Source organism: Prinia subflava, chromosome 28, assembly GCF_021018805.1.
Source record: "Prinia subflava isolate CZ2003 ecotype Zambia chromosome 28, Cam_Psub_1.2, whole genome shotgun sequence".
Taxonomy (NCBI): Eukaryota; Metazoa; Chordata; class Aves; order Passeriformes; family Cisticolidae; genus Prinia; species Prinia subflava.
The window spans coordinates 3149735-3177222 of record NC_086274.1 but is presented as its reverse complement, the minus strand read 5'-3'; the positions used below and the strand labels follow the sequence as shown (position 1 = coordinate 3177222).

At 39.4% G+C, this 27488-nt stretch overlaps 1 protein-coding gene across 1 annotated transcript in view; it reads right to left on the bottom strand.

Annotated features, from left to right (window-relative positions):
- The window catches only part of NME7 (NME/NM23 family member 7), an 87583-nt gene that overhangs the window by 27774 nt on the left and 32321 nt on the right, over positions 1 to 27488 (bottom strand). Inside the window, exons 7-10 of the mRNA XM_063419918.1 lie at positions 24798 to 24903; positions 11777 to 11841; positions 10901 to 10969; positions 7001 to 7102 (exon numbers count right to left, since the gene is read on the bottom strand). Of these exons, the coding sequence (XP_063275988.1) occupies positions 7001 to 7102; positions 10901 to 10969; positions 11777 to 11841; positions 24798 to 24903 (342 nt within the window). The remainder of the gene's footprint in view (positions 1 to 7000; positions 7103 to 10900; positions 10970 to 11776; positions 11842 to 24797; positions 24904 to 27488) is intronic.

The following is a 27488-nucleotide window of genomic DNA, read 5'->3' as shown; positions in this document are numbered from 1 at the left end:
GCCAGAGACAGATTGACATAAGAGAAAGACAGGAATACAGATGGGGACCCTGAAGCTTCTGAAGTTGATGCTACTTTCCAGGAGGAGATACAGAATCTTGGAGATGTTAACTTCCTGCAAATGTCCACAAACCACAGTTAAAAACATGGCTTGTCATCAGGGGATACTAAAATACCATAATATCAGGCAACAGAGGAAACTCCAAGAAAAACCCTTACTACATAGGCTAGAGGGGCTTTGGTAGTCAACTAATTATAAAAAAAGACATTGCAGCAACTGGAAACAAGATGCAAATATACTCTCAGTCCTCTCCCAGAGGGCATCAGCACCTTCTTTACAGAAAATGAAAACAGAAGACTCTCCAGTATCACACCTCTGTGGTGGCAGTGGGCCTGGTAATAGACAATGCAGTCTAATAAAAGTTAATCTTTTATTACCTATTTTACCAAATTACTGGTATTTGGGACACTGAACTCAAGTCCAGTGACCTCACATCCAGGATGTGTTTAGGCAGCACCAGCCTAAACTAAAATTGCTAACACATTCAAGTTCAGTAGCTCTGGAGCCGCAGACAAGGAGTGGCAGATAAAAGCCTTTTATTTCCCAACTGTAACTTTGCCAACATGCCTCAATCACACTGGATTTAAAGCAGAGTTAGGTCTTGAGGGCTCTGTCAACATTTAGTCTCCTGATAGAGACTGTCAGTCACCACTTATAGCAGCAAATTTCAATCTAGCCATCAAGAATCAGAGTGAGCCTACAAGCTCCAGCTCCATAAGACACTGAGCAGCCTTCATATGACAGCAACCTTGCGGCAACAAGAAGCCACATCTAAAGCAAACCACTTGCAAGCAAAAGGCTCCTCCACTACTACTGCTCTCATTTTTGTTCTAATCTCTGCACAAAGACATACTGCCCTGAGGCTGAAATCCCTCTTGCTATCTAAGGTCTGTCTGTCACCTCTGCAAAGAGTGGCTTGGAGGAGACAGTCTGCAAGAAACACCGCTCTAAGCTGGTCACCTCAAAACTGTAAGCAGATCATGTATCCATGGCACTACAAAGCACCCACACATGTGATCAAAGCAAACAGGGCAGCAGGGGTAGGGTGGGCGTCAAGGCCTGCCAGACCTCTGCAGTACATATTCAGAAGCAAAAGAGACATCAGGAGAACTTACTGTGAACACTGAAGTCATGCCTGTAAAAATTACTTCTTGGATTTTTGACTCTCAGCTGCTCCCAGGGCTACACAGAGCTTTGAGAGGAAGAACAAATAATTATCAGTTTTGTTCCTGGTGCAGCCAGTGCAGACTCCATGTATTTTAAACCAGGAAAAGCACCTCACTGCCACAGGTGTGGTGTTTGGCACCCACAGAGAGACAGGCTTGTCTCTGACAAGAAACTGTTGGAGGTAAATTTCAACTCGTACACCAACACACTGACAGTCTAAAACAGTGGTGACAACTCCTAGTTGCAGTCACATTGCAGCTGTGGGTCATTAGAGCACAGCTATCTCAGCACTTCCTTTCTTCCAGATCCCCTGCCTGTGCACAGACAGGTGACATGGAACAAGGCAGGAGAAGCCCTGAACCTACAGATACCTTGGGCTTTATGAATCAGCAGTGCCAGCTCAGAACAAGGGGCTGCACTAGATGGAAAATCCATCTCTGCAAACAAAAACTATCCTGTCTCCCAAATAAGAGGCCTTAGCTCTGCCTAGAACACTTTTTCATTAGACCTGCAGAGGCTAATGTAGAAACTAAAAACTGAAAGGACAGAATCAGATGATTGACCCTAAATAACATCTAAGCAATTCAATCATGTCTTTCCCATTGCTGGCTTAGACAGCAGGATATTGTAACTGGTATTGATTGGTCTGTTTGCTACTCTAGCTGATAACAGTCTGCATCTGAATGAAAGTTTTTATTTTTATTACATGACTCAGACTATCTGAGCAGATAATCAATTATATTAAAATCTTCTTCATTAAAGAATTAGATTAAAAAAATCTTGTTTCTCTTGGAAGACATTACGCACTTCATTGTCAACACTCTTATCAGGGCTCACTAGGCTATAGGGAAAATCCACACTGAAACAGCTATAAAGGTATTACCAGAAAACAAGTTCTTGGAGGCTCAAAAACAGCCTTTATATTCCTTTACATCTTCCACTGAACTGTTCTTTATATGACGCAATATGAAAATGTTGTGCTGATAGTGTAGCTCTAGGAATGAACGTGAACATTTTAGGCCTCACATAGACCTATTTTTCAGTGCTAGAGATTCACAGGAGGTCTATAAAAACAAAGATCTTACAGCAACAGTGCTCTTTGGCTCATACTGTTATCCCTGTTTAACTGATGTGATTAACTGAGGCAGAAAGATATTGAACTTTTTGTCCAAGGTCACACAGGGAGGTCAGGAATGGAGCTAAAGCAGACTCCAGCTCTTTCAGTTCACTGCCTTGTTTTAAGCCATCTAATATCCCTTTCAGCTCTTTCATGCAAAAGTACCAAAGACTTGATACATTGTTACTCTTAAAAGTGCAAATCCCCAGTGTAAAAAGAATCCAGGATTTAAAGCAAGTGCATGAAAATCTCCTTTCAGTCCACAGGAGGCAGAAATATTGCAGCATATCCCATCACTTGAATAACATCTTACAGCAGAAGGGGCTTGAGTCACGTTTAGTGTACTGCCAATTCCAAGTAAAAGCTCTTAGGAATACCAAAAGTTATGCAGTCAGCCAGGGACATGTAGCTGATGCAGACTCCTGGAATCATGGATTATAACCAACTTTTTAACTTGCATATAAATAAAGTTTTAAAAAAACCACAAAACAAAAAAACCCCACCCTGATTTCTACAGCATTTTTCTAGTGGTTTATGCATACTAAATTATCATCTTGACAACTCCATGACAAAATGCTACCAAGCAGTTATTTCAACACAGAGGCTGCACACAGATGTGAAAACTAAAGCTTCACACCTAAGCAATAACAAAAAGCCTCTAACTGCTCCAGAGGCCAAAAATACACAAAGATTATAAAGTGCAGTGAAATATCAATGGCAGCAAACTCAAGCAGTGACAGGATTCCCTGGCCACCATCCCCTTGTTCCAAGGTCGTCCATTACAGAGGTTACATCCTGGTCCATGTTAAAGAAAGCCAAATCAAGGCAGAATAGGTTGTTTTCTTTTTCTTCCTTACTGATCCTAAACAAAACAGCTTTCTTGATAATGCACACTGTGCTGCAATTATCCCTACCCCTCCAAGCATTTTCATTTTTTTACAATGAAAGAGATATACAATTTCATTTCTGTCAGACTTTGGTTGCAGTTAGTAACTTTTATTTCCAAGTAATAGTGTGTACCAAAAGTTCAAAAGACTCGTGTTCTGTAAGAATCAGATTTAATTAACTTTTTAAGTCCTCTTCCTAGCTTTCTAGAACAGCTACCTCTTTGCCATAAGTGTATCTTTTTATCTTTCCTTTTTTTTCTTTTTTTCTTTCCTTTTTTTCTTTCTTTTCAGCTACACCAGTAGAAATAGTGAAACCAGCAAAAAATGTGTAATTTAACAACCTGTGTAGCAGTATTTGTTGTATATTAAAAAAAAAAAAGGGCTTAAATGATTCAGACAAACCATGAAAATCAGTGGAACCTGAAGTCATTTCATAAACCTCATTCTTATTTGTAATTTAAATATCTGAACAAAAGTTCTCAGGTGCTCATAGGATGATAGCATTTCAAACATTACAGTTTTGTGTGCATAGCACAGCCTGAGGATGCCTCCTCTCTCTGAAAAGCAGCAGTCTTGTGTGACATTCAGAGACCTTTTTAAACAGCTCTTATTAACATTGCAAAGAAACACTTCAAGATGAGCATCAGGAGGACTGCTGGCCTTTTATAGGGGTGCTGCAAAAATAAGTAAACAGTTCATAGCTGTTTATTACAGTAGATGTGGGAAGAAGCTCCCACTTCCAAGGCCCACATATTGGCCTCAGAGGCAAACCTGACAGAGAGGAAGAGGCACAGAGGGACACCAAGAGCAAGGCATACAAGGATGCCTGGGACTGGCTAGAGACTGTAACTGGAGGACAAGAACAAGCATCACAACTGGACCACAGGAAGGCCTGAGGTGAGACCACCAATGACACAAAAGAACGAGCTGCATTCCAGGAGCTAAAGTCAAGCTTTGATTAAAGAGGCTGCCAGCTCACCAAGAGTACAGTGAGCCTGCCAGACACTCGGTAGAAAAGTGCCAGCATACAAGAAGGGTGCAAGGAGCAGCAAGATCTGCAGAAAGGCATATAACCTGATGCATATGCTGTCTACTGGGGACAAGTGTTCCACACGCCAGAAATCTGCCACACTGAGCCCTCCAGTCACACCACAGCAATTCTGGGAGTGAGCACGTCCGGCACAGCTCCTTCCAGAGAAGTCTCTATCCCACTGCCTGCTTTCCAGATCCCATAGAGCTCTTCATACATGACTACAGAGGCTCAAACCAGGGGTTTGTTTAGTTGTTTTCTCTACCACCACACAGGAGGCTTTAATGAAGTATTTATAATCTGGTTTATAACAAAGGGTATTTTTGGCAGAGAGCTTTACTGACCTGCAGTGCTAACAAAATATTATCCACTTACAGAAAATAGCCTAAAGTCCTATTTCATTTTAGCGTTACACACTTGTTATAAATTGTTATCTTATTGAAGACTAATCCTCAAAATAGAAGAATTTTAATTCTTTCTTCAGCCCTAAACATCCTGCAAAACCAAGAACAGACTGAAAGGGCAGTTAACATTCACACCCAGTTTCGATATCTGACATGCCACAAAGTAATTATTACATTTGTTATGTATTTAAGATATAATTAATAGCACAGTTGATTGGGAAAGATTCATTATATAAGTTGAATTCCAACACCTTTACTCACTTCAAATAGCACTTTGCCTTGAAAGCAATGACAATGATTTCAATGGCAGACAGGGGACTCTTTAACAGGAGCCAAAGTGACCCAAGTGGATCCATTTTTGTTGTGAACTTGGTCTTCTCCTGTGTTTATGAACAGACTGCACACACATCAGGATCTAGTGTATGTAAGCAGACAAGTTATACAGAGATCCAGATCTCCTAATGATAATGCACTATTTGCATGATACTTAGATGTTCCTTAACCACTAAAGTATCAAGTTGAAATTGTCTTCATGGTCTGCATATAACCTCTTACAATAATGAAACTGCTGTTATGGTTGCTGCTACTCCTATTTTAGACAAATATTGTAACCATAAAGAGCAGGTGTGATTTTCTCTGACAATTCCAGTTGGGAATGACAAAAGCCAAGATACCTTAGCCCCTTTATCCTCAAGGACAAGCTACAAACATCATCTGAAGAGACAGATTCATTTCAGGCAATGATTAGTCTTGAGAGCAGCTGCAGTTGCTGTACATAGGCTTTATGTGCTTGGAGAATCAATTAATTTGCAATTTTTACAGAAAACAGTGCACAGAAATATAACACAGTTGCCTGTCTTAGACACACACCATTAGTGGAACTGTTCTGAAGTCAGTGTCCAAAACTTAGAGCCTCTGTTTCCACTTGAAGCAGGCAGGTACTCCTTTTCACTTCACAAGTCAGCCAGTTAACCACTACCAGGGAAACACAAACACCATCACTAGGTCACTGCAGAGCAAGAGATCTGGGATACAGGAAATTTGTTCCCTCCTCTGTGGTTTTCTTCTGTTACCCAGAGAAGCCTTTGGTTTATACATCCCTCAGTTCCTCAGCTCATTGACAGCTGCTTACACACATTGTATAGTTATGACATTTTTTCATGGGTGTAAGGAAAACTAGTGAAATTCCCCTTATATAGGAACAATTGTCTTTCACAAGCAAAAGCCACTGTGGTGTTTGCAAGCATAGGTTGACTTTAATGACTGAGGTATTAAACAAGCAGACACATATGGAAAGGATTTAACAGGCCCAAATCAAATGACTGCATCTTTGAATGTTTTAAAGACCAGAAACCTTAAACATGGATTTTGAAACAAAACTGAAACCACTATATTGTGCACATTACTACTAACACACCATCCTCCAGTTAAAACTAGGTCAGATAAATGGCTTATGCTCTGTTTACAAGATGCTAACCCAGTAGAGAAATATTTGAATGTTACCAAAGGGAAGAGGCAATAAGGGTTTGGATAATGCCTTCAACCTATGCTTTCTATAATGGAAACTGTGGATCTGAAGAAAAATATATCCTGAATAATTTGTTCTTCCCTTCAAGCATTCATCTGTATGATTCTTTTTCCATGAAGACTGCTGAATTTCCCTCCAGTCTGCAACTAAAACACTAAATCATAACAAGAAAAACATACAAACCCTGACTTCAATGCCTGCATCTTGATATTTCATCTCATTGTTCTTCTGTGCAGAGCAGCCTTCACTGCTTAACAAATCTCAGCAAACTTTCCGAGACAGCACTTACGCCTGTCTTCAAATTGCACACAGTATCACACATATGTAATTTCTGCCTCAAGAAGTGAAAAACAAAAGCTAGAAACTAGGTATGAGAACTTTGACACTCTTTTTTGTTTGCCTCCTTCTGAAAATCCAAGGAACCTATTCTGCTTTCAGTTTCATCCAGGAGAATGCCACAGATTGCAGTGAATTAACATTTGATTACACTGGCATCCAGAAGCAATACCTGCTCATTCCAGGGCTCGAAAGCTTTGCATTATTATATTTGTGAATCTTTAACATAGCTTTCCTTTCACATAAATGTCATCACAGTATTTGATCATCTGGTTTAGGTAAGATCAGAAGGGTTGCTAAAGGATTTGCAAATCGGTGCACCAAGGCTAGAGTGTGACCTCTGTAATTGGGTAATACTGACATGTTTCTAATGAATGCAGCAGGCATGTGGCAGCCATACCACACTTAGACATTTTAATTCACGTAGCACATCAATTGTTTAAGCTTTATTTATCACTCAAAAGTACTTACAGGGTCAGAAGGTCCACAGAAGTCTCTGAACACTTTTGAAGGATCGAATTGTCTAATCTCCATTGCTATGCAAGGGCCTGAACACAACTCTGAAACCATCTCCTGGAAGAGAAAAAAGAGAGAAAAAAAGCTGAACTCTTCAGGCTTTAGCAAGGATTGTATTTCTCCCCAAAACAAGGCCCAAACTTACAAGATAGGAACAATTAAGAAATATTGGTGCATTCAGGAGAGTGAGGACACTAAACAGATACCATTACTATTCACCACAAAAGAAATGTTTTCCATTTTGCTACTTGGTTTAGAAGGCGGATATTGAGAAAAATTGGATATTCAGCTTCAACAGGATACTGGATAGAATACAACAGCATCCATAATACTTTAAATTCTTTTGTAGGTACATCTTTATTGATCTGAATCTAGATTGCATTGCAGTATCTCATAACTTGTCAAACTAGAATGAATCACTGGAATGCACTTTGCTGAGTTTTAAGCTTGAAAAATCACATTATGTTCAGCCAGTTCCACAGACAGCAATGTACTTTGCAGTGCTCCCTATCACAAGCCTATATCTGTTTCCAAACACACACTTGTTCGATGGCTTTAAGTCATTAAAATGTCTCCTGAGCTTTTGGTTCTCACTGTCTTTTCCTCACAGATTACTACAGAAGCTGAAACACACAAGGCAACAGAATCTGTGCCTGTGGCACAACCTGTTAGGGAAAGGGTCTGGCGAAATTCTCGTGATGTACTAATACCAGGATCTCAGTTACAGTGAAATCATCTGTTTCCCTGGAGTCTCCAGGAGAGTAAAGAGACATCGTGAGTTCCGTGTGGGTGATGAAGATGGGTCTTAGTTTTCATAAGCTTAAATTAACTCTGGGCATTAGTGCCAATTTGGAGTTTGTTAATTAGAGGTATAGGTTTCACGAGCAGAAAGATTCTATTTTGATGTTCTAGTCTGACTTCCTTTTTTAAATCATGCCCTTGTAATTGCATACTTGTCTTGAAATCTGGGCAGACAAGTTTTAAACAAATCAAGACAATTAAAGGAATCAAAACCAATGTGGAAAGACAAAAGGACAAAACATGCACCAAAAGTAAGGGAGGACAGGTAAGGACTAGCAAGGTTCTGCAATCATGCCCAGCAGCCACAGGCAGATGAAAGTGAACCATGACAAAGCACACAGAGTGGACGAAAGAGCAGAAGGAAAAGAAGAACTAAGTCTTTCTTTTCCTTCTGTGAATTATGACAGCAAATAAATAACAATGACTCCAAGTCAAGCAGCACTGTTCCAAAAAGCTGCTATCCCATGCTGGATTGCATACTGAGAATGTGTGCCTAAGCTCCCCTCTCTGAATTTTATCCAGTGCCTCTATCATCAACTGGATCCTAGGAAATTCAGGTAGAAGTATTCCTTAGGGACATGGAAAGAGTGCAGACTAGCTTCATGCACTACAACATAAATAAATATTTTAATTCCAAAAACTGAGTTATCACCAAGAGATCCTCTGTTCAAAAGAGGTCCAAGAGCCACGTATTCCATTCTGCTAAGAAACAGTAAATTGCCCTAAAGTCACTACTCCGCAGAATTCCATTAAATTCTGTTGTCTAAACAACTGTTAACAGGAAAGCAGAGAAAAAAAATGGGCATTTAACTTGAATTGAATCAACTCTGCAATTCCTGCAAACTGTGGTTATTCTTGTTCCTCCCTCTTTTATTGCGTCTGTCTCAGCACGGACATCCCAACAGCAACAGCCAACAGCATGCCCAGAGTTTCTCCTGACTGCTTCAACACTGCACAGAGCTGAGAGCGGAGGCCCAGCTGCCATCAGGTACAGCACGGGGGCAGTGGGTCTGTGTCACACAAGCCTGATCTACTTACACAGCCCCATCACGTCCAGAGTTGAGTCTAATGAGCAGACAACATTTGTCTGGAGAGGCTCCAAGTTACAGCTACAGCAAAGTTTCTCTAGCAAATAGTTCATTCGTCAAATAGCAGGGTTTGTGGTCAATCACAATCATTCCTGAGGTGGATCAAGTGCAAGGATTTTTGGTTAACAAAGTGGATTCTGAGCTGATCTAAAATTATCTCACTTTTCCCCCCCATTTTCTATTCTGGCTAGAGTAGGAAGTACAAAGCGAAACAGCACAAAAACTAAGCAACAGTATATAAAATCCCATGTAGGGGATACTAAAAAAGCTAAAATTTTGGGCAATTGTACAGCTTTATCTTTTCATAAAGTACTTTATATACAATGTCAAATCTTTATTTGACTGACAACGAATAACTGGAAGAAATGGAAGTACAGTTTTTTAAAAGGATTTCTGGATGTCGGTATCTTCTGGGCTGAGTTATTTTGGAATGATAAATAAAATTTAGATCAAAACAGATGGTTCTGAGTCACATATAGAAGAGGTCGTATTCTTTTTCCAATATCCTATTTTGTAACATACTTTCCTATTTGGACTGCACTGACAATATCTGTTGCTGTTCCCTTGTGTGCCTTCTCCAAAACCCTTTACTATCATAATTAGCTTTTCCACATTTTCCTGTATCTCAGATATTCTGAGTGCATGAAAATATTAATTTGATTTATTTTCAACTGAGTCAATCCAGCACATATAACGTGCAAGACGGAGCCACAGAGTCTCACTTTCCTTGACATCATCCCAAACATATTTCATTTATTGACTTACCTTGTTTAAATGCCACATTCCCTTCTGAGTAACTCTCCAATTAAATTATATAACTAAAATTCTCACCATGTTAGAGGGTTAGAGATTGTGCAGCCCCAGAGCTGCAGAAAATGGTAGAGAATTTCCCATGTTGTTCAAAGCAGAGACTTTTGTAGTACTACAGGACTCCTAAGGCCCTGAAATACTTCATTTTGGAAGTATTTACGTCAGATACTTCCATTTTTAAATTCTGCCACATACCTACAAGTATGCCTGTCCAATCTCCCTTTGGTAGTTGTCAAAAATTATGTTCATAGGAGGCCTTATGAGTACTCCCCAGTCTGAGAGTGAACTAACAGTACTCCTAACCCATTTAAAGATAAATCTACAAACTCTGTTGAAGTTAGACTGAACAATCATAAAGGAGGAAAAAATAATAAAAATTTCATTTTCAGAGTAATATTAGTAAATATGTAGAAAACTTACAATAATGTAATCATTTAAAAATTAAGAAGAACTTGCAACATAATAGCATGGCAGTGAAGCTAAATTCATTACTATGAGTAAATTACATAGTAAAGTAAAAATTACTATGAGTAAAATTAACAAAAATCCTCTGAGAGAAGGTGATCCAGAAAGACAAGCTCATCTTGTTGTATTCCCATTGTTCTATCTGCAATCAGGAAGTTTTATGTGACATACAACATAGCATAATACTGTGGAGAGTCTCAGATATCCACTGGGATTACAGCATATCTTAAACTTCTTAAATTTTCTGAATATTTACAAAAGTCAGATGAATGAACCAAAGAACAGTTCAAGATGTCATTAGGAAAGCCTCCAATACAGCAGCCTCATTGTAAATAAAACCATAAATAGGTATTTTGGTCCAAGCCACTATTGCAATATCCAATCAAAATGCAGTTGTGATACATTCTCATAGCTCAATATCAATAAAATAACTTCTCTGGGGGAAGACAGGGACGTGACTCTGTTGTATTATACAAATTTCTTGGCTGAACAGTTTTCATGAAAGGCTCTCCTCTATTACAACACACATAACACAATGCCCACAATGAATTATTTGAGAACAAACTAGAACTGTTCAATACCAGGTTCATAAAAAAACCCACATCACAATCCCAAGCAATAAGAAATGTGGTAATTTCCTCACTTGAGCATATTTTATTTTTGAACAGATTCTTGTTAAACTTATGCTTACCAGGTATTCAGGGACGACGCCTTTGTAAATCTCATAAAATTCTTCCACATTTGTACGCTCCATGTTGAACTAAGAAGACCAAAATGTTAGCCAGTCTGAATTAAACAACAACAGGAATACACAGATGTCCCTTCAGCAAACATTCAGAATCCTCTAAGTCTTAGTAGGTGAAAGGAATGGCTTTACTACTGCAATATGAAGCTTGTCAGCAACTCAGTCAGTGATGCCACAGGCAACATAGCACACAGTATCTTCTTCCACATCAAATACAAGCAGACAATGTAGTGTTGGTTGACCCCACTAAGAAAGAGGCTGTTCTTCATTTGTGATGGGGATTTGTGTGCTAGGAGAATGTCAGATCTTGAGACTTCCACCAGAATTGAAGGGCAGGACTCTTGGGAACAATCTCTGTGCCAAATCCCTTTAACTGCTGAGGGTGTTCAGGGTGTCAAAATCCCTTAAGTACCTTTAAAAGCATTCCCCATAATTCATACTAAATATATACTTTTAAAAATTAAGGAAGGATATTAATAATAGTTTCATTAATCTTAGCTAGTACATTTTGTAAAGGTATCTCAAATTGCTCCAGGAGAGACAAATATAATTGTATCTCCCCTCCTAACTATAGGGAAACTCAGATACAGGGAAGTGAAGTGTCTTGTCTCAAGGTCACCAAGCAAACAGAAACAGATTAGCTGATCAATAAGATACTAAACACAAATATCACAAGGACAATGCTGATCCCAAAACACTGCTGCAGTCTGCACAAAGGTTTTATGTTTTTACTGCAGGAAGACACCTGCTACACCGCTACGACATGCATACAGCACTACTCCAACTTCAGTTTATCATAAAAACACCCAAAAGGAAACCTACCATCTGCAAAGCTGAGATCTCAAATCCTTCCTTGAGGATGGCTTTTATAATCTTTCCAGCAAGCCCTGAAGAAACATGGAAAATACAGTATTCAATTTTAAAAAGCAGAATTTACAACCGAGAGGTATTATGCCAATATACTGTTTATTCTCAAACTGAAAAAAAACCCCTTTGTGTAGTGCTGTGAGAGGAAGCAGAGAGAACAGATCTGAGCTCATATACTCTATGCTCTATATGAGGTTATGTGCTGATGGTTTCAAATAACTAAAAGCAGCTGTAGAAAAGCATTTCTACCAGAAAAAGGTAATTAGTGAAGCCTTTGCTTTCCTCAGATCAACTGCAAAACACCCAGTTCCTGCAAGACCAAAATTTGTATTATTAATGAAAACCCACTGGCAATAGTGATGCTTTATCAGTCATCAATTCAGGGCACCAGCTGTCTTCTTCTTTTTGCAGGTCCTACTTTAAGCCGGAAACACTGAGGATGATAACAAATGTTGCCAATAAACTAGCACAGGAGTTGATGTCTTCTATGAAACACACACTAGTGCAAAATAACCTACTCCTTTGAAGTGTATAGCTCACAAATGTGCTATTGCTGATGATACTGCTTGCTTATTCTCTCCAGAATGCATCCTCAAAGCCTGAATGATATTGTAAAACAAAACACTGAACTTCAGAAAACAAAACCACTGATTTTCCACTGAATGTATATTTTAGATTTGCCCATGCTTATAAGAACAGGCCATTCTGAAGATTATGTCAGCCAAGCACAGTACTCTGTGTGAGTGAATTTCACAGAATCATGGTTTTTTATAGAACACAAATGCCTGTCCTCTGGAACAATTTGTGAGAAACTACAAATACCTGGACATTTATCTAGAAAAGAGTTAATCTCAGAAGAATACCCTGTAGCAAATGACAACCGTAGGATGTGACTCCTGGTCATTAGATCCTTTTATTAAGCAGTCTTTAAATTGCAGGATATTTAGCACTACATAAATTTAGAAGATGAGAATAAGACAAAGCTAGTATGGAAGTTATAGCATGCTTGAGACACAGCCTACACTAATACCTGTGGCATAGCACTGGGGAGCTTCCTACTACATTAAAAGGTCAGTGGAAGGTCTGAGTAAATGAGACAGAGTTGAAAGGCATTCAAAAATTTACAAATGAAAATGAAAAAAACATGTCCCTGAAATATTTGCTACCATATTTTCACACTAAGGTTTATGTAGAAAAGCCTTCTCTCTACAAAACACTGCATATTTCTTACAAAAATCTTCCAGCTACTGAAGGGCAAACCTGAGATTTCAGTGCATACTCAGTCCATGCAGCTCTTTGTGTTTATAGAACATAGAAACAAGTAGAGGCAAATACAATTAATTCTTGTCCCACTATACTGTTTCACCATGTTCTGGTGAAAGTTTCCTTTTAAAACTCCTTTGAACCCAGGGGAAAAAACAAACAAACATTTTTTTTTAAGATTTAAAAAAACAAAGAATTGCAATAGCTAAATGAAGAGACTTGGACAGGTTTGCCCAGGAAATTCAAGACCACATCAGAGAGAGAAACCAGAGCTCTGGCTTCCTTTTGTCCTCCCTGCCAGAAAGGCTGAACAGCTCGGATGCTTCCACACAGGTTCCACTGAGGCAGTGAGTGAGCCTTCAGTCTTGTTTTCAAAGATGAATGGGCAGTTTGTAAAGATATCAAGTGACCAGCTGGGATTCGTTCAGGAAATAAATAAATAAACTTAATCAATAAATAAACTTAATTAATTAACTAATTAACTATGTGACACAGCATAAGCTTTTCCTCATTCTCAGTCTTCACAGACAACACTGTGGTCAACTGCTTCACCAGAAACCAGCAAAGATGAAGGAAGGGCACTAGCAGATAAATGGTCACTGTCACGTGCAGAGAAGTAGCTACAAGAAAGGTCAGGGACAGCTGCTTTGCCTGACAGATGTCCATTTTACACTTTATCAGTCAAGAATGGGCTACTTGCATAGGCACTCTCAGCCAACAAGCCCCTAATTAAAATACATCAAGTTATGAGGTATTATGGAGATCTGCTTTTTACAGAACTTTTGTCCTCAGCAGTTTTACAACTTACAAGCAAAATCCATGTTTTAGAGAAGCAAAGGGGGCCTCCACTCAGCTTTCTGGGCTGTATCTCTACTGAAGTCACTAAGACCTATCTCTTGTGCAGAGAGGAGATAGTCTCCTTTAACGATAGAAATTAAAGTAGGAAGGTATTTTGTATAAAGGTCTTTAATGCAAGGTTCCTTTAATGATTGTGAGAAATCTATCAAGATTTTCCTTTACATTGTATTTCTGAGTTCATTCTCACTCATCAGAGCAGCAGAGCACTTTGTTGCTCCAGACAGATTGCCCATGTCTGCAACACCCAAAAGGCTTAACCAAAAGATTTACTTTCACCATTCAGACAGGTAGACACCTCATCCACAAAATTTCAAGTGCCTTAAGGAAGAAGGGCCATGAGATTTCACTTATGTTTGTAAAGCAGGATGTCAGCTCCACTTCCCAGATGTGGGAATTGAGGCAGAGGAGCATAAGCAAGTTGCCAGTGGTGACGTAGGTCCACAGATCCAGTGACTTGCCCTCCCTTGTCCCAGTTTAGGCAATCCATGTATCATTTCTCCTAGGGACACTTTCCCTTCAAATTCTACCTGAACCAAAATAGAAACAAAAAGCACAAAGGCAATCCCCAAGCAATAGAGGAGTGCAAGCTCACGGCTCGGCTTGGGATCTGTTTGAGGCTTTCAGCCAGTCGCATGACTGAACTGGGACACATCCTCTTCTTTGGGGGCAGATAAGGCTCAGGGAAAGATGAACTAATTAGAGTGCCATTTCAGCAGCTTTCAACCATTCTTTTCAACTTTAAAATCCAAATCTGTAGTGAAAAAACAACTTTCTAAGGACCCTTCAGCAAGGGTCAGTGGATGTTTAAAATATGATTACAGTAAGAACCCAAATCAAAGCCGCAGATTAGGCACCAGTTATGACGAATTTTCAGTCACAAAGCACAAAAGAATCCGAAGCATTACTAAATACAACTGAGGGAATTTAACACTAATCCAAGCAAAAAGAGTGAAAGCAAGGAAGCACAGGCACACATTTTATGTTTGCTGGGCAGCATTATGTTACTACATGCCTAGTACAAGGACATAATAATTTTCAAATATATTTTAATCAGGTAAAACGATAAAGTACCAAGACTTCCTCAGTTACATTAATATTATATGACTTGTTGCTTTACAACATACAGTATTTGAAAATTGTCCTTTATTAAACAGAAAGTAGCAGGGAAGACATGAGACTGAAGAAGGTTACAACTGTTTGCAGAATTGGGATAAAATAAAACAGTTTAATGAAAGTCACTTTTAACCTAATAGCACTTTAACCAATGAGCCACAGCAGCTGCACTACTGGGACCTTTCAGTCCCAGTGCACTGTGAACCACCAGCCCCAGGAGTAGGAATGTTACATTCTCTTCCCTTTCTTCTTGGCCTGTTTCCTAATTTAACCATTCCTCTGTTAAAAGCTCATTAGGCAAGACAGCAGACTGCTTTCAAAGCAAGGCAAGAACTAGATTCCTCATCTCAGCCTCCATATGTCATTTTTTTTAAATCCTTCCAATAATTAAAAATAATTCCTCTTAAACAACAGGGGGGTTTTTGACAGGAATACAAAAACTGCCATGATTGATGAGACTGATGATCCACCTCATCCAGTAACATATTTCTAAAAGTAACCTGTACTGGGAGCTTAACATAGCACTAACCATAAGTAGCAATTTCATTTCTTTTTCTGACATTTTGAAATGCAATTTTACTTCATCGTATAATGAAATAATCTGATTCTTTACTGCCAAGTGGTAAGGTCCTATTTCAAAACTGCAGAGAATCACAATCAGGCTTGACTCCAAGCAAAGTTCTTTTTGAACTCCAGAAGATGGAAAAGTGGGCTTTAGAGTTGGGCCTTCCTGCAATGTATTTCAGTTGAAGTTCTTGTTAATCTTTGTTTGAGATAACACTGAAAACACTGGACAGTGAGTAAATGACAGATGTCCTTCTCAAAAAGTGCACTTCCTCTGATCAGTTGGTCAACCTGCACCCTGAACAAGGTTTCTCTCTCTTTTCTTCTTTTTCTACTTAGGAATAACACAACTCTGGGCATTTTTACTATGAAGCATAAATACACCATTTCTAGACTGCCCAAAAGTTTGGTCACGGTGATAATCTGTAATTATTGGACTCCTAGCCCCACTGTGTACTGTATAAAAAAGGATTTGCAGTCATTTTTGCACCTGTGCTCTGGCACACCAAGGGAGTGACAGAGGGTCTGCTGAGTGACACACTCTGGGCCAGCAAAGGAGAGGGGGACCTCAAAAGCCACCCAGGCTAGCAATGAGGAGGGAAAGAAAAGACCAGTGGATACAGATGGGAGAGAGAGCAGCATGTGAGAAAAGTATGAGAAAATATTGTTCATAGTAATGGAGTTCACAATTTTCCATTACTCTTCATTTCTGTTTAGGTACTGTATTAAAGGAGAACCTTGAGATGTTTGAAGAGCAGCTTTACAGACACTTATGGAGAACTTTGTCAACACTGCAGCACTGGTGAAAACCTTTACAGAAAATATTCATTTGAAAATACTAAAAGCTATGGGAGTGACGAAAAATCACCATGGCCTTACTGGAAAATAGAAGTCAGGATAGTGCTAGCACAAGAAAAATTATGCATGCAGATAGTAAATCTCAGGGGGCCCTGAAACCAAAATGACCGAGTGTGTGACGCGGCTGAGAACGGGAACTGACAGCTTCAAAGGGGATGAAAGGTTCAAAGGCTTAATTCCAGCTTCTGAACTGCTATGAACAAGGCAAGACCACACATGTATTCACATGCCAGACAGGGCACTGTAAGATGCAGAATGATGAAAATCCATAGGGGAAAAAAAGGTATTCTGGGAATTCTTGCATGGGAACAGATGAGAAGAGTCGCAGTAAGCATTTGGATACAAAGGCCCATAGAGAAATTCAAGGCAAAGATCAAGGCCAGACTACATAAAATATCCAGCAATTTGGCTGGGCAGTGTGAGCCATTGGAGAAGAGAATTTGAAGAAGAAAGCAATATTACAAGGAAAGGAATATTATAAAGAAAATATTATGCACAATATTTGTGCAACAGTTATGCTGAACTCAAACTGACGGTTGTGTATCTACAAAAACCCCCAGAAAAGCTTACTTTTCTCTATTTCTTTGTTCTTGTGTTAAGAGAAAGTTTAAAAAGAAATACCCAGTTTGCTTTGCTCTTTCAAGATGTTCATTACTTTGCACTGCTTCAGCACATCCCTTCAGACTATTTTTTTTCAACTTAACTTATGGTCAATCATTCTGGCTAGTAGAATGTTTCTATTGCTATAATAAGTTTCATTTATTTTTGTTTATTTATCAAGTGTGAACAAAACTAAATACAATATTTTAGCTGAGGCTGTACCACTGGATTCTATGAAGGCATTCAGTACTGTAATTCAAACCATTTACAAGTTTAGTAACACTTCTTTCCTTTTTTCTGGTTATCCTTGCTGAGCACTGTGCATGGGACTTCTCATGAATGGTTACAGCTACAGAGAGGAAGTGGTTAAAATTATTCCTTGGAATGTGCATTAGCCCAAAATTATAAACAACAACTTGAATCTACTATTTCACTGTCAATTAAATTAATTCTGGAGGTTAAAATCTTCATGAGATCCTCTACAATCTGGAAGGCTCACCAACTCACTGTCCTAGAACAACAGTAAATACACTGTAAGCTCTATAATTTATTTTCAGCTTGGCAAAAGACTATCACATTTTCCTACATTCTGTGCCTTGGCTGTTTTCAGATCCAGCATTTTGCCTTTCTCCTTACACGCTGTTTTGAAAAGGGCAGTAAAAGAAGAGATTTCAATATATTTACCTTTTGCTCCAAGGTACAGTGAGTTAGATTAGGCATGGCCACATTTTTTGCATTTTCCTAAAATGTTCTCAAAAATTTCTGGTAACTTCAGGTTCCATTACATCACCAACTATCAGGCCAGTGATACACTACAAAGTTTTCCTTAATGATTACATTAAATCTTCTTTCATCTAAATTAGTAAATGTGCTCATATTTTTAAAGTGTACTTATAGAAAGCTGGATATCCCTGTCCTACCCATCTCAGGTTAAATAAATTCAACCCATCAAGTTTTCATTGGCTAAATCTCTTATTCTTTTTGCTCTCTTCTTCTGTTATTTTTGAAACAGAGTGCCCAGAAATTGGACATGATACACCAGTTGGATTCTCACGAGCATTGAGCAGAACTAGTGGGTACACAGTGAACATGGACTGTGGCTGTTTCATCACTATACCAACCACTTCTCTACAAACATCTCACTGATAACCTGCCAGTTCCTCTCTATTTTATATCTGTGCATTCATTTTCCCTTTTCCATGGTAGTGCTATGTGTAGTTTATATTCAGTTTCGTTATCTTCATATCACACCATTTCTGCAATTTATCAGGAACGTTCTAAATTCTGACCACATCCTTCAAAATTTCAGTAGGCACTTGGTACCACGTGTGAACATTACAAGCATGCTCTGCCCTCACCCATCCAAGCCACTAATGACAATATTGACAAGAACTGGCCCCAGGATGTCTGACAAGACTTCATTTGAAAAACCCTTTTAATTTGACGTGCTCATGTGCAGTCCAACATTCAGGGAAACATTTAAAGCTATATGGATGCCTATGCTGTAAAGATCTAAACATACAAGTTACTCCATCAAAGGAAAATTCTGGTTTCCTAACACCAAAGAACTTTCACAAAGGCACTGATAACCAAGTGAATTAGGCTATCTTACACTTCCTTTAGAGAAAGCATACTTGGAGAATTCAGAGATCAACATACCATATTTTCCTTCATAAAAGACATGCTGGTACATGTCCATCAACCACTGAGTGATTTCAAGGAAATTATATATTCCCAATTCACCAGTTTCCTTGGTATGAAAGATGTTTCACTATCCTGAAATTCCCTGGTCCACTCCTAGAACTGACTTTTCTCTAACCCTTTACAAGTGAAAATCCCAAAATGCACTACTAAACACTCATTTCTAAAGTCTCTTTTTTTACATTAATACCATTGTCCCTGCACAGAGATGATTTCCAGTAACATGAACACCACCAATATAAATCTACTGAACACAGCAGTAAATACACTCTTTCCAGTTGGAGGACACTTATGAGCTTCAACAAGGATTGGGTGCACCATTTGATCTGTTCGTTTCTCTGAAGTGTATCTCCTCCTCTTCTTTCCTGTCTCAAACTGTCAGAAAGGATTTTCAAATTCAAGTCACCTCTTCCCCTAGCAAAATCTATTCAAATGTAAAATATATTTTTCATACTTCAACAAATTAGATGTCATTTCCCCACTAGCCACTGAAATCCAGAATCAGTCTAAGCTGGGAAATCAATGCCAAGGTGCTAAAACTTTAGGCTGAAATAAACAAGAAACACTTGTTCAAAACCAAACATCCCAGGCAAGGAATAGCCATCATTACAACTACAGAAACGAATTAAAAACACAGATGGAAGCATATGGATGACTGATCTCATGAAAGCTAATTTTTTTATTCTAAAAGACTGTGATGAAGTGGCAAAGTAGTAGTGTTTTCATTTTAATCTATTTTTCCTAGCTTCTCTAAAGAGAAAAAAACCCAGCCAACAAAAAAAAACCCCAGCACCACTCGACACCACCAAACGGTTCAACACCTCAAATATTATACATATACAAGGAAAACATGAGAAACAAATTGCATTTCATCTGACATAAGTACGTCTCCTCCCTGGGCAAATCTGTCTGCAAAAGAATGCCTGCAGCTGAAAGCAGTGTTTTACTAGTTAGTCTTCACATGACTGCAGCACTAAGATTACCATATTGCATGTGGGAATACCCTGAGGTCATATCTCAAACCATCCACTCTGAACTATCTGAAAGATCTGTGTTCATTTCACTTTTTCTTTTTTTTTTCCACTTCCAGATTCTATCTGCAAATAATTCCTTCCAGACTTCAAATTGTTAAGTGCATCAAGACTAGCACAGATTCCCCGTGGCACTGCACTCAGTCTTGGTGACAAAATCCAAAGAAAGGTTCTGCCTACAATGATGTAAACTCCATCTGCACTTCACCTTTCTGTTATCTGCACACTGATCACAGACAAAAGACGTACTTTCAGATTACTTATGAGAAAATTGTACTCCTCATTTTTTCTCATGCCAGTTTTCTGAAAACCCTGCTCTAACTCTAAGTCTCCTAAAAATAAAAATACTTAATTACTCCAACTTATGCCTAAAAGGGTAAAAAAAAGGGAAACAATTTCCAGAGTTTTTGTATCTAATGAATACAAATTGTCTTGAGAAAAAACTATGAAATAGAAAAAAACTATGAAAACCTGAGAAAAAAGTGTGAAATAAGTAGTGCTGAGAGTGATAATAGATTTGTATCTCTACTGTATCACCCTCTTTTTCTTTTCCAGCTAATAAGTATACTTGGTGAGGTGAACTGGACGTTTTCATAGTGATGCCTTCTCTCTTTCAAAGAGCATCAAGAGCATTGTGTGTCAGGACAGTTCTTCAGCTGACTGCAGTCAGATAATCCACTACAATGTTGGATTCCCATGCTCTGCAGTCCTCTCCTCACTCTCTCTTATACAGTAAATTCACTTGAGATTCTAAATAAGTAAACCCTGCCTCTGTACCTGCCTGAGACTGAACTACCATCCTTGGTATTCTTTTTGTCACATTTGGATTTGTCTTTGGAGCTACAAACAACTCTCAATTGGAATTTTTCTTCCTTTGCATAAAGAAGGAAATATGATTTCCTGTTGTGCAACATTTTGTTAATCAATGTAAAATTCTGCAACTTTCAAAAACTGTCTGCTTGCTACTAAATTAATATAGAAGACCTCTGTAAGTTTTATCATCCAGTCAGAACAGGTCTAAAACCACATTTCCACACAATATCTTTTCCACTTGGCAAGAAGGTATTCCTGCTCCTTTTATTTTCTATGAGATTTAAATTTTCTTTACTTGAAGAACACTGTGAAAGACAGCACTGTATTTTTTTAAATTAAGAGGAACAAATATTTAACCCACCAGAAATGTTGGAACAAAATCTCAAGCTTAACACATACAAGGAGAGCAAACCTGTCTGGGTAGTCTCATGCCTAGGACCTCTCAAAATCAGAGGCTTCCTTGCCTCTAGGCAGACATTTCAGTTTGCATATTACACACTTCTGACCTCAGCCTTTATAGCCTGATCATTGCTATTTTAAAATTTTTCCCCTGCTAATTTTTCCAAGGAAGAAGCTAAAGGCCACATCAAAGAAACTTAAAACCAGTCATGAAATACCAAAGTCTACTTCCCACAGCAAACATGACTAAACTGTTACACATAAAAATATTAAAAGTTAATCCCACCCAGTGATCTGTAGGGTGCTATTTCTGCTCACAAAACCAACAACTAAGGGCAGTAAACTGATGTTTAGCCATTCTGGTAAATTTACAAGTCTGGCTTCTATGCACTAGTGCTAACTAACATGAGGGGAATTATAAAAAGAGAATATCTATGTGATTACAACTATGATCTTTTATCTCAAGTATCAGAAGCACAAGCAGCAAGAGGATTACAGAACACAGACCCACACTAAAATTTTTAAATTATTAAGCAACTTTACCATACAATCCTAGAGCTATGCTTACTAATTACCATCCTTCTTGACTGAAAACTGGTCTCAGGAGATGAGGAGAAAACTGAAAGACACTGAGAAGAGTAACAGATTCTAGAAGGGATAAACCATGTTATGTCTCCCTGATGCAACCCTGGTCAGAACAAATATGCCTGGAGTAGCATCAGCTTGCTTTTGCATTCTTCTAGCTCTCAGTGAAGAGGAACTGGACTGTTCTTGCAAAGCCTCTTCAGAGTTAAAATAGAACCTCCCTGCTGCCAGCCAGGGAAGCTCTCCACCTCCACTGGGAGCAGCCACCAGTGAGCTCAAGCAGTCCAGTCCAGAGCTCTGGGCTACACTGCCCTCCATGGCCTACCCATTTCTGATCCTCCACAGAAGACGCTACGCTGACACAGGCTGACAAAACAGCTACAGCCTTCCTTCTTTAAGAGACGTGCATGGCACACATTCCTAGAGGGGTGGCAATGCCATCACTCCAGCGTCACCAGCACTCTTGACAGCTGAGGTTAAACGTCACCTTAGTCCCCCAACACGCTTTATCAGGCCTCAGGGTTCCCCTGCAGCCTGGCAGACTTGCTGACACTCCTGCTTACAGGCATTCTCAGGTGCCTGGGCACAGCACCAGGTCCTGCTGTGCTTGGCTGGCTCGGACCAGACGCTTCTGTATGTCCATCAGGAGAGAGGCAGCAAGGCCAGAGATAAAACCAACACTGATTTTCCTCTGCTTTATCACTGGACAGGAACCAGCTGTGGCAGTCAAAGCCATTTCCAAGAGAGTATTCTGCCCAAGAATTAACCAGCATAAACTAGAGATTACATCCACCTTTTGTCAGCAAGTTAAGCTCACTGAAAAGCATCCTAATTTACAGCTGCCATTGAAGCAAATCATCTTCCAGGACAGAAAACCAGGAAGATTTTTCCTTCTAAGAATCAGTTATGCAACAGACTGTGGAGGAAAAACAAACACTGGGGAAAAGGGCCACAAAGCAAAATTCAAATCATTAATTCAGTCAAATGTCTCTACAGAAATAAAGACTAAATCCCTTTATAAATTCAAGTACGCAAGTGAAACTTCATGTAATTGTAAATACGCAATGAGCAGCTTATATTCATGGTAATTAGACAGCCAACTTCAAAGCTTCAGTAGTGCATAGGAAATTGCAAAAAGGTTTATTTTTAGATATTCAATATTGAAAATTTGTAGAGCACAAATCAAAACTCCAACGCAAAAGAGGCTCTGCTGCTTTGACCCATATGATTTTCTCTCCATGCCTCTGGCTTTGCCAAACCTTTTCCCACTGAAGGCCACACAGGATTTCCTTTCCTCTCCAACTGCTGTGTTTCCACTTACCTGACTGATTGTGTGTGCAGCTTTTGCTTCATCTATTAAACTGTCCTTATCTTAACCCACAAGCTCCCTCACTTTTACTCCTCTGATTCTCTCCCCTATCCCAGAAAAGGGAGCGAGTGCTTGCATGGAGTTTGGTTGCCAGCTGCCGTTCAACCACAACAAAGTGTTAAAACAGTTTGCTGGTATAGAAAAGTCAGTCCTGACTTCTTCCTTCTGTTGAGAGTAGTAATCACAGCTGCATGGAGGGAGAATGCTCACACAAAGTACTTTTTGTCTTTCAAACTTTAGTTGCTTTTTGGCAGCTGTCCTCTGACTTTCCAGCCCTCTGTGGTGTGAGGAAAAGGACTATATAGGGGACATTAAGACCAGCACTCACACTGCAAAGCTGGATGTGCACATACATTTTTTGTTTACCTACATCCATACCTCCTCTTCTCTCCTCACCACCCTCACCCTCCTAAAGGCACTCACATTCCCAGAGGGATGTGCAAACAGGGTCACAATTTGTCTTCTGGCAGCTCAGAAAAATTCAGGTAAGTTTAAGGAAAACAAGGAACACAGAGCACACTATGAAATCTACAGAGATGAGTAAGATTAAAAATAGGAAGAGAAAACCTGAGCTCACTAAGATAAGAGTCTGAGCCTCTAGATGTAGTAGAAATTTTACCTTAAGTCTAAAAAAAACAATCCAAGCCATCCACTTTGCTATTTTTACACTCAAATGAAGGACCCTAACAATCCTGCCACAGAAAAGTTTCTCCTCTGCAAACATGTAGCTAGGTAAAACCATAGTCTCAGCTGCTGCCCATATTTCTGTAAAAGGAACATCGCTGTGTCTTTGCTGCATGGCAGACTTATCACTAGCAGATACCATGCAAGGTCTGGAAGAGATAACAGGCACATTATCAGTAGCAACCACCAAACTCCTTCTTGTGAAAGCCTTTTTTTAATTTCAGCAAGCTCTCCAGACATCCCACTTGAGGTGTGAAAGGCCTGGAAACTGCTCCAGCCACTTCTACTGTTTCCATTTAAGCTATCTACAAAGAAGTGATTAAAATGTTGCAGGGTGCTCTGCATCTTACCAGGAAAAAACTATGCTCTCACATGGTGATATTTATTCTGCATTCAAAAATACTGTTTCAGTGCCTGAGTCAAAATATTTCACTGCACTCACTGCTCCTACACATGCTCCTGGATCTAAGTACAGGACACACAAGCAAGGTTATTTTTGCACAGTAACAGTGCAGCACTAAACATTTCCAATACTCATATGGCAAACTCCCAGGGCATTCTCCAGCACAGAAAGCATCACAGACTCCACCAAATGCTTTAGGTCTATGGCTCACTTTCATACACAAGCCTTTCCTACTTTCCATGCCCACTGCATTCAGCAGAACAAGACTCATAACAGCACGAATCTCCCTTTGTGAGTGGTTTTAACCTGATGTGCTCCTGCCCGAGTGCAGGGCCCTGGCTCATGGCCAGGTGTCCTGCTGTCACTCCGTTGGGAGGATGCTAACCTCCAGCAGGTGACAGTGCTGGGCAGACAGGAGCGAGGACATGGGAAGCTGTCGCAGTAAGATACATCAAACCTTGCGTAGGTTTTAACCCTCCTCTTTTTCACCTCTCCCTTCTTATTCTGAAGTGAACAAGTACCTGCATGGGGAGCACACAACCCACTCACTCTTCATGGAAATGAACTGCAGAAATAGTAAATGTGTATGAAAGACAATGTATCTGCAAGCTTTGCATGTACTGTGAAATACCCCCTGTGCTCACGCAGTCTCTCTCTCCCAAAAAGAGGGCACAGGAATGATCATGGATACCATGGACACACAGAGCTTTCTCCTCTGCTATCTGCATTGCTTACCTTCATTAACTGCATGAGGCTTAATGATGCAACAAGTACAGTTTGTGAATTTTGCACTGTTGACCGGTCCACGACCTCCACTGGAGGGAAAGAACAACTCCAGCTCCTGAAAACAATTGTAATTAAACACATTTTAGATTGATCTAACTGCACATATCAGCTTTCATCATAAGTAACAACATCTGAAGTATCCATAATCACAGAAGATAAACCTTCTGTGCAGATCTTTTTTTCTATAAACACCTCTTCCCTAAAATATTATCTCAAATGTATCTTTTCCTCTCTGGCACCATTGCTACAATCATAAAAACAGGAGAATTTCTTGCAATGTTTTTCTTTTCAGTTCTGCAATGCAATCTGTTCACACTCAAAGCACTCAAAATGCTGATGCAACAATCATTTGGTAGAGGTGTTCCCAGGTTTACCAATGCTCTCTCTCTTCTCTCAGTATCTTTCTAAATCCACTCTCTTACACATATATTTTATTTTCCTTTTTTTTTTCAAATCGTCTTTTCCACTATATAAGATGCAACTACTATCAATTTCTCAGTATGTTTTCTTTCCATAGATAAAACTGACCTCCTTCCAAATTGTTTAAATTTTTTTCCTTTCATCTTAACAATTAAACTTTGTCTAAAATTGCAGTCACTTCTCACTTCTCACACCTTATTTGCCCTATAATTTTTGTTAAAATCTTACTGAATTGAAGCTAATGAACTCAACTGCTTTGATTTCTCAGACAAATCAAAGGAACCTTTCTGCCTTCAATGTCTTTCTTTGCACCATCACTATTTAGATATCAGTACCTTGGGTCCTAGACCATACTGGCGTGAACTTGGCAGTGAGGTTTCTTTCCTCGGAGATATTTTTTCACTGTTCACTGCCAGCTTCACAGTTTTTCCATACCATTTATTCACATATGTTACACAATCTGCCATTTAACAAATGTGCTAAACACAGGTTCCATTTCATACCTATTGGTCAAATTCAGCAAGAGAATACATTTCTATTTAAAGGAAAAAATTACATCCAAGAAATACTGCTACCAAATGTATTTGACTTTTTCCTGTATAACAGTAGCAGTGCTAAAGGCCATTTCCTGGAATTGTCTCCCTTAATTTACCAGCTCAACATAAATGGAAAAGGCTCACATTTAGCTCAAGCACTTCAACAATTTCTGTAATCCTTTCTTTAAGAATTGCACAATTTAAACTTGTCCTGGTTTGGATCTTGGACAATGGAACCTGGACAATGGATCTTTCAACAGAAGGAAAAAGAGCCTTTGCTTTTCCACATAAAATAATCCACATTTTAAGTAGGCACACCTGAGACAATAGGGTTCATTCCTCACATCCTTCTACTGATAAAGTGCTGCATGATTCAAGGAACTTGTCTCACTCTGTTAATTGCTATTTACTCTAAAAAAGGCAGCCAGAAAAGTCAGTAAAATGTGTATAATACTTAACACTTAGTTAATCCATGAAAATTCATAAAAAGAAATCAACTCAATAATCCCAAAGCATGGGAATAATGAAAGGTCAAACTATAATCTTGTGGAGCCTTAAAAAAATCAATTCTTTTCCTTACCCTTTATTCCTGATCTAAAGAAATTACAAAATTTGGCCTGCAGAGAGACAACAGCTTAGAGTGTTTCAGAGACATACTTTCACTTGTCATCTAGCCATCAAAAGAACAATGCAGCTTTCCACTCTAAGTGTTCAGCTTACAATGCATTCATTTAATGTGGTTGAAACTTCAGTTTTCTGTCAGGAGAGTTCATTTAGGTCCCTTTATCTTATATTTCTTTCTTTTCAGCAAATCTTCTGCAGGCCCAGCCAACTAGTTTCCATAGCAACAGCTATACAGCCACACAATACTAGGCCTACTAAATTAATAAAAGCACAGGGGCACTAAATTCACATTTTGCTTGATTTATTAAAGATAGGTATCAGTGACACCACAAAGAGGCACACACCTACAGTGTCATAAAAATGCTGCAGATGAACGGGGCCTTCAGACAGCATTTCAAAAATAATGAAATGCAACAAGAACAGCAAACTAAACCCTAAGCACACACTTATGCTTCTAACCAAGAATTTATGCTAATACTCTTTCCTACACTCTCAGTTCAGAAGCTGGCACAGTTGTCATGGTAGTACACAGGAAAAAAGTGAAACTTCCACCCTAAAATGTGAAGATGTCTAACTATTTAACCAGAATGCCAAAGACTTTGCTGACTATAACTCTCCTTCATCAGAAAAGATCACTTTTATCCAAACTCTTTCTGAGCCTGTAACATGTTCATCAAATTGGCCTGCAGAAAAAGTTCTTTGTGTCCAGCATGGGCTTTCTTGCCAAACCCTGAGGCACAGAGAGGATCCAGCAGCTCAGGCACAGAGCAGAGCAGCAAGGTGAGCGCTTGGCCAGCAGAAAACCTGCCGTGCTCTGCAGTGAGCCTGCTGCACCTCACAGCCTCGCAGCACCACGAGGGGAGGCTGCCCACTCCACCCTCACCACCAGGCTGTGAGCTCCAGGCACATCTCCTAGCAAACACTGCTTGGCAGCTTCTTAGGCATTCTGAGGCAGCTCTCTCTCCAGCTGTGCCACTGCAGCTGTTCCGATTTAAACAAAGGGAAGACCAGAATCAAGGAAGCAACCACTGACATCTTCCCCCAGCTAAAGTGGTCTACA